Source organism: Schistocerca gregaria, chromosome 8 (assembly GCF_023897955.1).
Source record: "Schistocerca gregaria isolate iqSchGreg1 chromosome 8, iqSchGreg1.2, whole genome shotgun sequence".
Lineage (NCBI taxonomy): Eukaryota > Metazoa > Arthropoda > Insecta > Orthoptera > Acrididae > Schistocerca > Schistocerca gregaria.
Genome location: NC_064927.1, coordinates 224,556,943 through 224,574,280, shown reverse-complemented (window position 1 = coordinate 224,574,280; position 17,338 = coordinate 224,556,943). Strand labels below are relative to the sequence as shown.

The window sequence follows — 17,338 nt, the reverse complement described above, 5'->3', positions numbered from 1 at the left end:
CTACACTGACAGAACGGAAATAATGAGGCCACAAAATCTGTGATAACCTACAAGCCAAAAAGAATGGAACAACTTGGATGACTGGACACACAGCTACTTAAATAATTCACAATCAATCAGCTGTTTCAACTATTGTTCCACATACATGTATTTGAACATTAAACAATAAGATTCTATAAGTACTACGTGCAATTATTTGGCTACTGGCTAAACACCATAATCATAACACTATACGTAAGAATAAGAGAATAAAGAAAAAGAAGGAACCGAAAAGGAAAAGGAGGAGGAGGAGGAGGAGGAGGAGGAAGAAGAAAAGGAGGTTGCAACAATGCCTAGTTAAGAATGAAGTGTTACAAAGTGTCAAGATTTCATTCAAATGGCGGAATAAACCCTAGGTACATCACAAGGCAAAATTTGTATTATACTTCTCAAAGATAATTTTTATCTATCATATGTAAATTTTATTTAAAAAATAATTATAGGAGGGTCACCCCCCCACCTTGACCCCCTTTTGACACAAGAGATAGGTACAGTCACTCATAACAAGTTATAGAGGCTCTATTTGGCTATCTAAATACTTTCACGTCGCAAGATGGTAATGTATATTGCAATTGTCACATAATCATCGCAGAAGTAAGTAGTTTCCAGTTTAAACCTCACCGCCTGCACAAAACCATTTAATTTTGTTCTTATCATTTTTTGTCTCTTTACACTTTATTTAGTCTATGACATCCTAATAAACAGTAATTACTAAGAGATTCACCAAACTAATGTAACAGTGCAGTAAGAATTAAACGCTTTTACTTTCTTAACATTTTTGTTTGCAACTATAACATCTGAAATAAATTGTATCCTGAAAGTACCAACATGTACAATGAAAATAGAAGATATTTATTAAATAGAAGAGGTGCTGAGCAGACAGCAAACACATAGAAAGGCTTTTAACTTTCGTGTCTGGAGGCAACAGCGGTTGCAGGTGTGTGTGTGTGTGTGTGTGTGTTTCTTTAATCACAGTAAAAAAAAAAAGAGAAAGAAAAAAAAAACCCACATCTATACATGCTTTAATCAAATTTACACTAGTGAAAATGAAACTCACATGTCAATCTGCCCTTCAGAGATTCCAACTTCAGGAACAATCTCTTCTTCTTGTTCTAGAACTACTTCTTCCTCCACTCCAACTAATTCCTCAGCTGCAGTTTCTGAAACAAAGGGCTGTGTAACACTGGAGAACATTGTCAAACTGTGTGTAATATTACTCAATTACTACATTTCTCCAAAACTTAATGTGGCTTATTATTTGCATTTCTGCAGCAGGAGAAAATTTTTAACATTACACTCATTCTGTCATTTGGTTTAGTGGGGTTGGGTTGTTTGGGGAAAGAGACCAGACAGCGAGGTCATCAGATTAGGGAAGGACGAGGAAGGAAGCCGGCTGTGCCCTCTCAAAGGAACCATCCCAGCATTTGCCTGAAGTGATTTAGGGAAATCACAGAAAACCTAAATCAGGATGGCCGGGCGCAGGATTGAACTGTCGGCCTCTCGAATGCGAGTCAAGTGTGCTAGCCACTGCGACACCTTGCTCGGTCTGGTTTAGTGCTTGGAAGTGTTAAATACTTGCAACTACCCATTATTAACATGCTTTCCCCAGGCAATGAAAGACTACACCTGTGCGTTTCATTACACATTTTAATTATGTGCATCACAGGGAAACTAAAACATGATCACTTTACATTCTGGCAACCAAGCTGGAGTATAACCAGGGCCATAACACACATTTTCTCAATGCATGAGCTATCTATCACTTGAAAATTGAACTCGCTTCTTATGAGAACAATGTACAGACATTTCTCTACCTGCCCCTTGACAGATGCTCCCTTCTGCTGTCAATTTCTAGAATTACTTTCAGATAATCAACAACAAACATAAGAGCTGTTGACCCAACCGATTGACACAGTGTATATTCCTGTTGTCAGGAGTTTCGTATATGTACTTCTTAGACTTTGCAGTATGCTGTAATTCTGCTACAAGCATGTAACATTTGATGAGTAAGAAATTTTGAAAGCTCAATGATCCTGGATTGCCATGAGAAATGTCTCTTGCAAGCAGCAGCCAGCTACAGTTTTTTATCACTAATACTGTTGCTACAAATACTACTTCTGCGTTAACAATTTGGTTCTGTTTTATTTGTCGTCGTCGTCTTCTTCTCCTCCTCTCTCTCTCTCTTTTATTCCCATACGAACCTCATTATGAAGCAGCATCACAGCAGATTTTCAAGATTTGTTTGAAGAATACAAGATAATTCAATGGCAAAACAAGCAGGAAAGAAACACAATGATACTGCTCCAAATGCAACATACCTCTCTGCATGCCAGAATACTTCAGATTTTTTCATACAAAAGTCAATTAAGAGTGAAACTCATCTCATACATCTTTTTTGGCAAGGGTAATTATACTTGTTGCCATCATTATTGTACAATCTGTAATATACCAAAGAACTAAAACAGATATAAAAAAATAACCCTTGAAGGTTGGTCATTTTTTTGCCAGTAATATTTTAAGTGAAGGCATAAATGGCTGATTTTTTGAGTCTTGAAATTATAAATTATATATTAATGTTGATAAATAAATATATGACCAAAAAAGTATGACTGTTATTGCTGTGTCCACCAGCAGATACGGTACACACAGTGAGGCCAGTCACCAGAATGGCACCACAGTTATGATCTAGTGCTCAAACTGTCCACACAACAAAATACGCTATGCTTCTGCCATACATCACTCACAAACATGGGACTATATCCTTATGCTACCTAATGTCAAGCAAACAGTTTGTAAATGAACATCTATCTGCTATCTGTGGATTTCGGCAGACATACAGCTTTACTCTTCTATCACTGTCTCCAGCCTTACAGTGCCACAGTATCCACTTAGTGCTGCACTGTGCATGTATATCAGCAGACAGTGCCAGGACTTACCTATTGTCACAGTCAGCAGAACCGTATGGTGCATACTTCTAGTTTCGTCATCATTCACTTTAATCAGAAACCAGACCAGTGTTCAAATTCACATCTGTGGTAGAACTGTTTAAAAAAACCTGCCACATTTCATCATCATATAAAAAGTTAATATTTTAATAAATTATTGTTAAGCGCATCTTAATCAATGTTGCCTTAAATTTCTGTTCGTACCAAGTTTGCCCCATGATGAGGTTAATTCGTTACTGCACCCTTAGCAAGCCACTCAGCATACGGCAACTACTTTCTGTGGTAAGAGCCCCATGATGAGGTTAATTACTTACTGCACCCTTAGCAAGGCACCTAACATACGGCAACTACTTTCTGTGGTAAGGGGTCGTCTTCCTGCCATCTTTTTAAGTCAGGCACCAAGCTTATTCGGCAAACTCAACATTTGTGATAATATAATTTTTTTGCCATAAGGAGACTACAGTATTAGGTTGTTTAAAGAAATGAAAACTGTGTTTAAAGTTGATAAGTACAGGTCAGTGCACAAAGGGCTTGATTTTTCAGACCAAGGTCACCAATTAAGAGAAGTCACTACAATATTATTGTGATACCAGATGTCGGCTTTTTCCCGTCACGTAATGACGATGTAGTGTGTGAGGTCAGACATGAAGGGTCGACCAAAGCGTCCGATCCGACCCATCGGGTTTGACCCGTGACGTAAGGCTGTTGTAGTGTGTGACATCACAACGGCGCGGAATTTAGTTTGTGAGAGTGGCATGTTTGTAGGTGTCATTTTGATGCAATCAATGGGGCTCTCTGGTGGTGTATTAGGTGATGCTTTTGGTCTAGTTTGCAAGTGTGGCATTGTGTGTGAATTTTGGTAAATTGATTTTTTTATGTCTTTGGTAGGTATGGACAAGACTGACAGGGTCAACAGTTTTCGGTTGTCGGCTATGATGGGGGACAGTGCGTTGTCTCTAATAAAATTTCTCCAACTATTCGGATTTTTTGATGAAGTCGTGAAGTGTTCAGTATGATGTGAAGAAATGAGGCTTACTTAAAGTTCCGGCGTCTCGGACCAGGGACGGCAGCATATGGAGGTGCCGTAAGGATAACAGGTCAAGGGAAGTGTTCAATCCCAGTGTGTGGCTGTGAATGTTGGTATTGGTATCGGGAGATGTTTTTGAGCTATATAGGTCAAGGGAAGTGTTGGGTCCTAATTTATGGGATCAGGAGCTGCTGTTCCGCTACATAGGTCAAGGAAATTGTCCGATTTCAGATGACATTGTGTTTAGTGGTATCTGGGGAGTTTTGTGATGTCGGTTTTTTTCGTCGTTCTGCATGGTTTTGTATGGGGGTGGGTGTCCAAATTTGTTTATATTTAGTTTGTCCCCACCCAAAAAAAACATATTTCCTGCGCTTGTCCCATTAGTGTCATTAGGTTTTTTGTGGAACATGTGATTTTTTTAAATGTATTTTCGTCCTCATAATGTGTATGTAACGACTTTATATGCACCATATTGGAGTCGTGGTTTATGGTCATTTCCGCCATATCTGTGATGTCATGGGTGAAAGCAGACGGGTGTGATTGGACGCTTCCGTATTTCTGACATGAACTAATAGGAAGGGAGCAGATCATCAAAAATACTTCTTTTACACCAGTATTAGTTTTTGGAATGTAATTTCTTGGGACAGGATTTAGCACAGTGCAAGTTCTAGGCTAGGTTGGAAGGTAACTGTTTGGTTGTGAGTTGGAGAAATCAACAAATGTGAATGGGAAAACTCAGATGTGGTGACAGTAGCGTAATCTGCAGTCTATATTCAGCTGACAAATTACAGGCTGGCTGTGACTCTGAAACATGGCATCCAACATTACGAATGTCAGATAACAGTGTGTAGCCTAAGTTAATTTTGAAAAATGAATGAATACTGTAGCGCTACCATTTTACATTGTTGTTGTTGTTGTGGTCTTCAGTCCAGAGACTGGTTTGATGCAGCTCTCCATGATACTCTGTCCTGTGCAAGCTTCTTCATCTCCCAGTACCTACTGCAACCTACATCCTTCTGAATCTGCTTAGTGTATTCATCTCTTGGTGTCCCTTAATGATTTTTACCCTCCACGCTGCCCTCCAATGCTAAATTTATGATCCCTTGATGCCTCAAAACATGTCCTACCAACAGATCCCTTCTTCTAGTCAAGTTGTGCCACAAACTTCTCTTCTCCCCACTCCTATTAAATGCCTCCTCCTTAGTTACGTGATCTATCCATCTTATCTTCAGCATTCTTCTGTAGCACCACACTTTGAAAGCTTCTATTCCCTTCTTGTCCAAACTAGTTATCTTCCATGTTTCACTTCCATACATGGCTACACTCCATACAAATACTTTCAGAAACGACTTCCTGATACATAACTCTATACTCGAAAGTTAACAAATTTCTCTTCTTCAGAAACACTTTCCTTGCCATTGCCAGTCTACATTTTATATCCTCTCTACTTCGATCGTCATCAGTTATTTTACTTCCTAAATAGCAAAACTCCTTTACTAATTTAAGTGTCTCATTTCCTAATCTAATTCCCTCAGCATCACCTGATTTAATTTGACTACATTCCATTATCCTCGTTTTGCTTTTATTGATGTTCATCTTATATCCTCCTTTCAATACACTGTCCATTCCGTTCAACTGCTCTTCCAGGTCCTTTGCTGTCACCGACATAATTACAATGTCATTGGCGAATCTCAAATTTTTTACTACTTCTCCATGAATTTTAATACCTACTCCAAATTTTTCTTTTGTTTCCTTTATTGCTTGCTCAATATACAGATTGAATAACATCGGGGAGAGACTACAACCCTGTCTCACTCCCTTCCCAACCACTGCTTCCCTTTCATGCCCCTCGACTCTTATTACTGCCATCTGGTTTCTGTACAAATTATAAATAGCCTTTCACTCCCTGTATTTTACCCCTGCCACCTTCAGAATTTGAAAGAGAGTATTCCAGTCAACATTGTCAAAAGCTTTCTCTAAGTCTACAAATGCTAGAAACGTAGGTTTGCCTTTCCTTAATCTTTCTTCTAAGATAAGTCGTAAGGTCAGTATTGCCTCACGGGTTCCAACATTTCTATGGAATCCAAACTGATACTCCCTGAGGTCTGCATCTACCAGTTATTCCATTCGTCTGTAAAGAATTCGCGTTAGTATTTTGCAGCAGTGACTTATTAAACTGTCAGTTCGGTAATTTCCACATCTGTCATCACCTGCTTTCTTTGGGATTGGAATTATTATATTCTTCTTGAAGTCTGAGGGTATTTCGCCTGTCTCAAACATCTTGCTCACCAGCTGGTAAAGTTTTGTCAGGACTGGCTCTTCCAAGGCCGTCAGTATTTCTAATGGAATGTTGTATACTCCGGGGGCCTTGTTTCGACTCTTGCGTTTCAGTGCTCTGTCAAACTCTTCACGCAGTATCTTATCTCCCATTTCGTCTTCATCTACATCCTCTTCCATTTCCATAATATTGTCCTCAAGTACATCGCCCTTGTATAAACCCTCTATATACTCCTTCCAACTTTCGGCCTTCCCTTCTTTGCTTAGAACTGGGTTTCCATCGGAGCTCTTGATTATTCATACAAGTGGTTAGCTTCGCGCCAAAGGTTTCTCAAATTGTACTGTAGGCAGTATCTATCTTACCCCCAGTGAGATAAGTTTCTACATCCTTACATTTGTCCTCTAGCCATCCCTGCTTAGCCATTTTGCACTTCCTGTCGATCTCATTTTTGAGACGTTTGTATTCCTTATTGCCTGCTTCATTTACTGCATTTTTATATTTTCTCCTTTCATCAATTAAATTCAATATTTCTTCTGTAACCCAAGGATTTCTAGCAGCCCTCGTCTTTTTACCTACTTGATCCTCTGCTGCCTTCACTATTTCATCCCTCAGAGCTACCCATTCTTCATCTACTGTGTTTCTTTCCCCCATTCCTGTCAATTGTTCCCTTATGCTCTCCATGAAACTCTGTACAACCTCTGGTTCTTTCAGCTTATCCAGATCCGGTATCCTTTTTGCAGTTTCTTCAGTTTTAATCTACAGGTCATAACCAATAGATTTTGGTCAGAGTCCACATCCGCTCCTGGAAATGTCCTACAATTTAAAACCTGGTTCCTAAATCTCTGTCTTACCATTATATAATCTATCTGATACCTTCTAGTATCTCCAGGCTTCTTCCATGTATACAGCCTTCTTTTATGATTCTTGAACCAAGTGTTAGCTATGATTCAGTTATGCTCTGTGCAAAATTCTACCAGGCGGCTTCCTCTTTCATTTCTTAGCCCCAATCCATATTCACCTACTATGTTTCCTTCTCTCCCTTTTCCTACACTCTAATTCCGGTCACCCAAGACTATTAAGTTTTCGTCTCCCTTCACTACCTGAATAATTTCTTTTATCTCATCATACATTTAATCAATTTCTTCATCATCTGCAGAGCTAGTTGGCATATAAACTTGTACTACTGTAGTAGGCATGGGCTTTGTGTCTATCTTGTCCACAATAATGCATTCACTATGCTGTTTGTAGTAGCTTACCCGCACTCCTATTTTTTTTATTCATTATTAAACCTACTCCTGCATTACCCCTATTTGATTTTGTATTTATAACCCTGTAGTCACCTGACCAGAAGTCTAGTTCCTCCTGCCGCCGAACTTCACTAATTCCCACTATATCTAACTTTAACCTATCCATTTCCCTTTTTAAATTTTCTAACATACCTGCCCGATTAGGGGATCTAACATTCAACGCTCCGATCCTTTTTCTTTCTCCTGATAACGACGTCCTCCTAAGTAGTCCCCGCTATTTTACCTCCGGAATATTTTACCAAAGAGGACGCCATCATCATTTAATCATACAGTAAAGCTGCATGCCCTCGGGAAAAATTACGGCTGTAGTTTCCCCTTGCTTTCACCCGTTCGCAGTACCTGTACAGCAAGGCTGTTTTGGTTAATGTTGCAAGGCCAGATCAGTCAATCATGCAGACTGTTGCCCCTGCAACTACTGAAAAGGCTGCTGCCCCTCTTCAGGAACCACATGTTTGTCTGGCCTCTCAACAGATACCCCTCCGTTGTGGTTGCACCTACGGTACGGCCATCTGTATTGCTGAGGCACACAAGCCTCCCCACCAACGGCAAGATCCATGGTTTATGGGGGGCATTTTACATTATGAAACAAATTCTTTCCAAGAATTTATAAACAAAACAACATTGTGGATAAACCACATGGGAAAGTGCTATTGTTAACAGACTGGCTTTGTGCTAATGAGAATCTAATCCTCATCTGCTCATCATTACTTAGGTTGCTCTGTCGTTCAATCCATACAAATACTTGGGATAGTTCCTACAACTTAGCTGAGTGGTCTAAGGCGCTGCAGTCATGGACTGTCCGGCTGGTCCCAGTGGAGTTTCGAGTCCTCCTTCGGGCATGGGTGTGTGTGTTTATCCTTAGGATAATTTAGGTTAAGTAGTGTGTAAGCTTAGGAACTGATTACCTTAGCAGTTAAGTCCCATAAGATTTCACACACATTTGAACATTTTGAAGTTCCTACAACACATGAACAGCCCATCTGTCCCATCCTTGTCAGAACTAGACCTGTAAGTATGCATATATCAATTACTTTCTTGTTCTAAATTGTAATATCATGACATGCCCCTCAGAGCAATAAAACTATATAACTTTCATTACAGCATAGTCTCCAGAGAATCTGCTTCCATATATGTTATCTGAATAAACATTCATCTAAGAATGTCGCTGCAAAAAACTGAGATCTTGTGTGTGTTATATGGATTCCATATGGTGTAGTATAAGCTGAATATGTTTTCAATTTCAGTCAGCAAAGTTACTGATCAATGTGCATGTACAGAAAGAGCATTTATCAAAGAAAAAACAAGTCTGTGGCTGAAAACTTGCAGAAAAGTTCCAATACCGTAAGTCAAATAAATAGATTTAGAACTTTACACTTATGATAAGACACATTCTGTGAATGAGTGATAGTGTGTAGGAGAAACGGCCATTAACACTATTCAAGTTCTGTGAAGAACTTCGATGGGCTATGTGCCTAATGAGTTCAAAATCTTCAGGTCAGGTAAGATACCAAAATTGGATGTTGGCTTTGACCTGCAACAACAATTTGAGCCATGCAATGTCATATAAGCACAAAAAAGACAATACAGAACACCGATAACATCAAGTTTACTTCTCTATTAGTTTGGGGAACATAGGTTATAATGGAGAGACTGGTCTGTAGCAAAGCCTTCGGTCTAGGTTAGAATGGCAGGTGACAGTTTGGTTGAGAGTTGGCGAAGACACCAAATGTTACTTGCAGCATGCTGATCTGGGACAAAGAGGAATATTCGATACTAGTCACTGGCTTTGACTAGTAACATAGCAAACATTGTACACAACATGGCAACTGTAACATGGTACCAATAGAGATTTTTTTCAACCAGATCATTGAGTTAACACAGACAGGCTTTTTCCTTTGCTTTTACATTTCTTAGTTCACCAACACACAACTAAACTGTCACCTTTCAACCTAACCTAGACTTTGAGCAAAACTACGGATCAGTATGTTACCATAACCAAGCTTCTTGCTTTCATATTTATTTACTATGCCAACTAACAACAAAATTGTGAAAATATGAACTAAAAAGTGACGTCACAGCAACCATTAAAATTATGTCACTGGTCAAGGTCAGTGGCTAGTGTAGATTATATCTCTTGACCTCTGATCTGGAGCGTAGTCTTAGATCTATACAAGGTAGGCAGGTGACAATTTGTTAGTGAGTTTATGTAGTTAGTGGGTGTAATATCTTGAGAATAACCACAGTTCTTTATATGGTGTGTGAATGTGTGTGTAATTTACTCAAATTGGATTTCAACAAGTCATTTACATCCAACTTTGGATGTCATCATGGGTAGTCTGTATAGGTTGTACCAGTAAGTTCAGTATTCCCAAATTCTTAATTCTTCTTTCTTGGATAAGTCTGAATCTGTGAATAGTAATCATAAATTCTCTAAGGTGATCAATGCCTTCAACCTAACAAAAGTTAATATTCTTACCAATGAGGCCATTTTTCATTAATTCTTATTCCATCAAAACAATTTAGTTAACAGAGTGAAGACTATTATGATACATATCTTCAATAAAATGAAAGCAAAAGAGGCACAGAGAAAGTGGGGAAGATGTTACTCAAAAACTATTACAAGATAAATATATTACAGGATTAAGTCTTACCTGTACAAACATCAGGTAGTTCCGCAACCAAACACTCCATTGGTTCATTATCTTCATAATTTGAGGATTCTCCCTCTTCCTGTTCCAACTTGATACGTTTGCACAGCATGTGTGTTACCTGTGGCTCACAGTTTTCTTGCAACCTAATCATTAACAAATAATATCACTTCACAGAAATTACAGTAATGATCAGTGTTTAATAAACTAACATGGGACCTTGAGGCCGAAGTTTTATGATGTAAGCCATGCCGCAGATTAGGCACTACTACTGAAAACCACGTTAAATTGTGTCACTATACAATCATGCTACAATAAAAAATATATATAAACATAAACTTCATAGACTAACATTCCATTCAGGACATGCAATGTTCAGTTCTTACCGCTTCCTGTTTTGTGAATCAAATGAATACATGTTCGTAGAAGCTTTATTCAATTTGAGAATGTACACAGCTTGGTCTTGCTCTTGCATCTTTCTTAATTAAAGGTAACTAAACTCAAAAAGTATCTGAAAGCGTGAATTAACTATATACAGTCACAGTCCGTCAAGTGAGATCTATATACAGTATCGATATCATTAAAAAACGAAAATACTTTGAGTAAAATTCTAGGGTAAGTACGGCTAAGCACGGAAATCGGATTTCAACTTGGAGCCATAAGTTTTCTTTTTTTTTTTTTTTAATTTACACTTACATTGACAAGTCGTCGCTTTTCTAATGAAGCAACACAAAACTATAAACACAACAAACACACACCACGAAAGGGAAACAAAATACTAACAAACTCCAGGAGCAGCAACATTACCACGGCAGAGGATGGCTCTGGCAGGATTAAGCACTACCAATCGTCACATAGTGTAAAGAGAGTATACAATCTTCGGAAATACAAACACCTATCATCCAATTACATATTGACGGAGTGGGAATTATGATCCACAACTGAATATAAACTGTATAAATATTATATACTTTATTACTCGGAATTATTTTAAATTCTTTATTCAAGAAATAATATTGATACATGATAACACACCACCTTACATATAGTGGATCTTAGGTATCTACAAAACAATTATTTTTTTAGCAGCATTTGTTACTATATTCCAGATTTCCTACTTACTGCAGTATATGAGGATTTAAGTTACGCTATGGGCAAATGTTATTGTCTACTGAAATGCTATTCTTACTATCCTAGCAAGCTAACTCCTGCAGCGTTCCAAGGGTGCCAGTAGATCTATAAACCTACTATTTTTTGGGCATGCCCGCCGAGCCAATCACAGTGGGCGTGCCCCTGGCACTGGGCTGGCCTCAACTGGAAGTCGCTGCAGGTACTCTTAGTGACTGTTTAAAAAAACTACATTTTACTTAAAGCTACCTAACTGCTATTAGTCATCATTATTGTGCTATGAGTCAAGTCCCGGTTTGTTTCGCACGTGGCGGATTCCGAACGTCACGGCGATCAGCCAGTCCACTCACTGGCGGAATGGGATAGATGCGGGAATGTCATTTTATGTTCTACGAGTCTCTGATTCTCCCTACAATATTCTTGCAAGACTTTTGCTGGTACTCCTCTGACAAGACTGTCAATGACTTTGAATGTGGTTGGATTTCTGATTAGGTGATAGCATAGACTTACTAAGTAAAAACGGTGATATGTGTGTCTATTTGATAATTGACGTCTTAATTCAGTGGCTATGTTACCGAAAAGAGGTCACTCGTAGATTATGTGGTCCAGAGAGCTTATTTCAGCACCACAGTCACACGAAGGGGTAGCTCTGTTCCTGAACCGGCAAAGATATGCCAGGTATGGTCCATGCCCCATAAGGAAGTGCAGCAATCGTTACTTGGTTTGAAGTATGTAAGTTGGAGCTGTTCCTTGAAATGGGCAGCAACTGGTATGTTCTTCTTCCCCTCTTTTCTTCATCCCAAAGTTCTTGCCGCAATCCTTCACACCTCCTTCTGATTGCAAATTTATCCCCTATCTGTACCCATAGAATATGTTCAGTCTTTTCAATTTCTGCTCTTTTGAACCAATACCAAGCTGCCTGTTCCCTGATTTTTATGTCAAAGGGACACAGCCCCATGAGAATCAGTAGTGCCCCTCAAGGAGATGGTCAGTAAGCTCAAATCGAACGCATAAGCATGTTGTGTTGCACCCTCCTCATGGCCATGACAGGCACGACCCTCGTGAGCCTGTGTGCCCAGACTCCAGACCTGTAACCCACAGTGGAGGTGACACTGGTGTTATGATATAATTTTCTCAGTTCTGGGACCAGGTGGAATCTCCTGTTCCCAGTCATAATGAGGTGATTCAGTGTTTCTAGAGACCTTTGGGTCACCGCTTCAATGTGTTGGGCGAAGCTCCATCTTTCGTCTATAATGACACCCAAGTATCGTGCCTTGTAACGTCGAATAACTGATGAACCCCTGATCTGCACCGTTGGATTTCTGGCCAATTGGCATTTTAATAATAATTATATTGATTTGTTGGGCGCTATTAACATTTTTGTTGTTTGGCGCAATTGTATCAGTATGGTTATTGCCTTTTCAATCTTAGGTTCTAGATCTTCGCAGCTACGGCTGCCCACCAGTAGGAGGAGATCGTGTGCATAGGCTATCGCATCTAGCACATATGCACTGCTCTCCAGGCTGTCTAGGAGAGTCTCCATATTTATGTCTCAAAAGAGCAGCCCCAGGACAGAGCCCTGTGGACACCCCTTCATAATCTAGGGGGCGATAGCCAGACCTCCCTTTCCATACAATAGCTCCTGAAACAGCCATATAGCGGCCATGGACACTCTTTCTCCTGCAAGCAGGAGTAGAGCGAAGGGCACCACAGGCTGTCAAAGGCGCCACTGATGTCAACCATGATGCCAACTATGTACTTGTGTAGGGACGACCCACAGACCCCGGCTGCCAGAGCAATTGTGTCAGACACAGACCTCCCCAGCCGAAAGCTGAATTGCCTGTCGCTCACTCCACACAGCACTCGGTGTGCCGTCAGTCTACCAGGTAGCAACTGCTCTAGCAACTTGCCCAGCAGGTCCAACAGACTGGTCTGTAGTAGTTTACTTCTTTTGGGTCTTTGTCTTGGACTTTCTTGATGATCACTATGTTGGCCTATTTCCAGATGGAGGGAAACATCCTGAGGCGCAATGCCCCATTGTATAAGCTTGTCAGAGGTGTTATAAGTTGAGGAGCGAGGTATTGCACTACTTCCACCACAATTCCGTTTGGCCCTGGGGCCTTGCCTCTCTTTAATTATTTTATATGTGCGGCCACTTCTTCCTTGGAGAATGGACACAACACAGTGCTGTTCACATATTCTCCCTGAACTGCCTGCCTAATTAGGAGTTGCTTTTCTGTACCTTCTTCTTTATCGTCAGGGAGATTACTCAGAATTTCGGAGAACGAGTCAGAGTATATACCTCAGATGAGAATTTTCTCTTTCTCGTTTGCATGAAGTCTTGTGAATCATCAGTTGTGGCGGTTGTATTTACTTAAAGTGTGAGGAAAGACAACGGGAGGTATACTAACGCAAGGTACACAGCTTCGACAGTGAAAATAATATTTGGCTGGTGAATCTGTTACTGAGAATCATGAATGAAGCGGGGGGCGCCTTTTGCAAACCAATCGAAAGTTAAAACAATTTTGTGCTATACAGCAGACCCAGTTTTCCGCCTAGTATAGAAGAAGAAATAGGTATACAGCAGATAACTGTGTCACTGACATTTTCGTGTATTCTACATGTTTCCTGGAAACATAAGTTGAATTCGGAACTGCAACAGTGAAGTGGCAATCGAGATATGTTTCCATGTTGGGGGGGGGGGGGGGGGGGGGGTGTCGACCGCCCGTGCATACCAATGGTGAAACTACCTGTACATCGAGATGAATATATTTAACTGGAAGAGTTTTCCTGGTATCAGTGCAGGCGACATGTGATTTGGTGCTTGTTCTGTGGTGATTTAAAAGTTCGGATTTTGTTGTTTAACAATTGCGAGATCTTTCTCAATTTCTGAATAAAGCATTGAGGAAAAGGCCATAGTTTCAATTTACAAACAACTTATCAAAGCGAGACAGGACAACTACACCAGGCGTATGATTCTCTAAAGAAAGAAACGCGTAAATATTATGCACTGCGGAGGTGACAGAGGCTACGACTACAAGTGGAACGTAAGTTCAAAGTTGGATGTAGTAAAATATATGGTTTGATAAACTGTCAAAAGACGGACACCACGATCGCTGTGATTCGGGTGCAGTATTAGGGCCAACAGAAGAATGGGGTACAATACGTCGGCTTTGACCAATGATATCATAGTGAACTCGTAAATATTGTCTTTATTTTCGAGCCATAGATAATAAATCGGTTATCTTGTGCGGCGAGGCAGCGTCATTGTAAAATGAAATAAATGAATGTGTTTTTAAAAGACAGTGCTATGATTTTTGTACCTATTTTCATCCTTAACGAGTTTGAGATATTTTGGAAGAATTGTTTCATTTTGGACAATTTTTCTTTTTGATTTTCGTTTGTAGATGTAGATTTATCTATTCCTATAAATATGGAAGACAAGAAGCAGGCTTTGGGCGTAGATATTCAACCATTCGCTTTTTGCAATTATGTGGTCTTATTCATGATTATTTTCGACGTCGTGAGTGTGGTGAACATACGCGATACGTGTGTCAGCGCCCCGTACTCGTGATTTATTCATATGGAGGTACACCACAGATCGAGGATGGCGTTCAATTTGATGAAGAACATGGTTTGAGAAATGGAAGCTAGAGACGTAATGAAAATTGTATTCTGTTGGTTTGAGGTATACTGCGTGGTTACGTATACACGGATGTCGTGGGAGTTAGCATATCATTCTAGGCTAGCGTTCTTTTTGTAGTGAAGTCTGAGAGAAGATATAAGGTATAGGGGGCCCTTGGGGGAGTGGAGTCATTGTCGAAACTGATGAGTCTCCTTTCGGCAAAACCAAGTATAAAAGGGGGCAACCTGTGGTGGGCTTAAGGGGTGGAGGGAGGGGGCTGTAATTTCATGCTCTCAGTGTGATGTAATTTTTAAAGAGGTTCCTAATCAAACGAAGGATTTGGGGAATAGGGTTTCCAGCATCCTATCGCAGATCATAACATGGATTTGGGGAATAAGGGTTTCCAGCATCCTGTCATGGACCATAATATTGAATTCACAATTTCAAATACTGGGGCTAGTACCAATAGTCTAGGGGGCTATTGGTTAGCCATAAAATCTGTTGTAGGGACGGGGAAATGACACATTTCGACATTACAGAACTATTTAGATGAATTTTCTTAGAGGTGTAGATTGCCCACACAGTGCATCTATGTGCTCTCCCCATGCCAAATGTTTGCCCGTTATAGTTCCTAGAAAATTTGTGCTGGTTACTTCTTTAATAGTCTTTCCATTTATATTAACATTTATATTATAATTTTCACTATTTTTGGTCTGAAATACTACATTCATTGTTTTAAACTGATTCATAAACAGGTTGTTTTGCATTAAATATTTATTTGCATTTTCGATAGTCAGGAGTGCTTCCTTCTCAAGCTCCTCCTCTGTGTCTGCTGTGCAAATGATTGTTGTGTCATCAGCATACATTATAAGTTTCTGATTTATGTAGCTAGGGAAGTCATTTACATAGAGTATGAATAGTATTTGCCCAAGCACAGACCCTTGCGGCACACCGTGTTTAACTGTTTGTAATTCTGATCTGTAGTTTGTTATATTTCCCCCACTAGTATGTCTGATTTCTGTGCATTGTTTCCTATCTGTAATGTATGATTTAAGTATGTCATAGCATTTTCCTCTAATTCCGTTATGATATAATTTCATCATTAATATTGAGTGGTTCACACACTCAAATGCCTTAGATAGGTCCATAAAGATCCCACAAGTCTTTTGTTGCCTGTCAAGTAAATTAAGAATGTGCTCAATTATATCTGTTGATGCTGTTTTTGTTGACTTCCCTTCTCTGAAGTTCGCTTTACTTACTTTCAGTGAATCTGGAAATATACCTGCTTCTATCACAGCATTCAGCATGTGTGTCAATGGTTTTAATATACATTCTCTGCATTCCTTTATGAGATGTGATGTGACACCATCCAAGCCAGATGAATGTTTAATTTTAAGTTGTTTTATTCGGTTTGACACTTCTGTATCTGTTGTAGGTATGAAAACCATAGTATGATATGTATGTTGGGGGTTTAAGAATTTACTTACTGCATTTGTTTTATTTTGACTTATTAATTCGTCTGCTACTGTAATATAATATCTGTTAAAAGTATTGGCTACTTCTAGAGGGTTTGCGTTGCTTTTCCCACTCATCAGTGGGCAGATGTCCTCTGCGCGATTTGTTACTTTTCCTCTCTCTTCATTAATGAATGACCATAAACCTTTTGAGTAGTTCTTTTCCTTATCTATAGACATCCTGATGAATGATGCTTTAGTTTCGCTGATAAAACTGCAGTACTCTTTCTTTTTTATTTTATACAGTGTGTTGTAGGAATCAGTATTTTTTTTGTTTGGAGAGGTCATAATAAACTCTCAGATTATTTTTGGCATGGATTACTTCTCCAGTCACCCAGCTTATCTTTTTTGTTGCTGTTTGACAAGCCTTTTACTAACAGGACATGTAACATCATAATAATAATTGAATAAAGAAAAAAACTGGTTCCATTTGGTGTTTGCATCTTTAACTGCATATATTGTTTCCCAGTTTTCAGCCTCTAACATCTTTTTTAGCAGATTTATGTTATGTGGGTAGTTCTGCCTTCTCATCTCCCATATCTTCTGCAGTGAATCACTAGTCTTTATATTTATGTCTATTGTGATTGCAAAATGGTCGGCTAATGTGGAGTTTATTACCTGTGTATCACAATAGCATGTAGGAATATTTGTTATTACATGATCAATTATAGTTTCATTATGCTTTGTTACTCTGGTTGGTTTATCTATTTTTATTTTTAGATTGTATATGCACAATAAGTCCAGTAGGGTCTTAGTATTGTCTGAATTTTTACTCGTGTCTATGTTCATATCTCCTATAATGATCAAATAAGCATATGTTTTTGAGA

The 17,338-nt window shown here is 39.3% G+C and overlaps 1 protein-coding gene across 5 annotated transcripts in view; it reads right to left on the bottom strand.

Annotated features, from left to right (window-relative positions):
- LOC126284164 (DNA-binding protein Ets97D-like) overlaps nucleotides 1–11,079 on the bottom strand; it is a 74,143-nt gene extending 63,064 nt beyond the window's left edge. For 2 of the 5 annotated variants that reach the window (XR_007551444.1, XM_049982888.1), the window contains exons 1-4: nucleotides 10,941–11,043; nucleotides 10,631–10,755; nucleotides 10,248–10,390; nucleotides 1,097–1,199 (exon numbers count right to left, since the gene is read on the bottom strand). Coding sequence is in view for 4 of the 5 variants with exons in the window: in XM_049982888.1 (XP_049838845.1) it covers nucleotides 1,097–1,199; nucleotides 10,248–10,390; nucleotides 10,631–10,719 (335 nt within the window). In the remaining variant the exon portion in view is untranslated. Of the gene's footprint in view, nucleotides 1–1,096; nucleotides 1,200–10,247; nucleotides 10,391–10,630; nucleotides 10,756–10,940 lie in introns of all 5 variants that reach the window. The other 3 variants (XM_049982889.1, XM_049982890.1, XM_049982891.1) reach the window with 3 other exon arrangements.
- Between the last annotated feature and the right edge of the window lie 6,259 nt (nucleotides 11,080–17,338).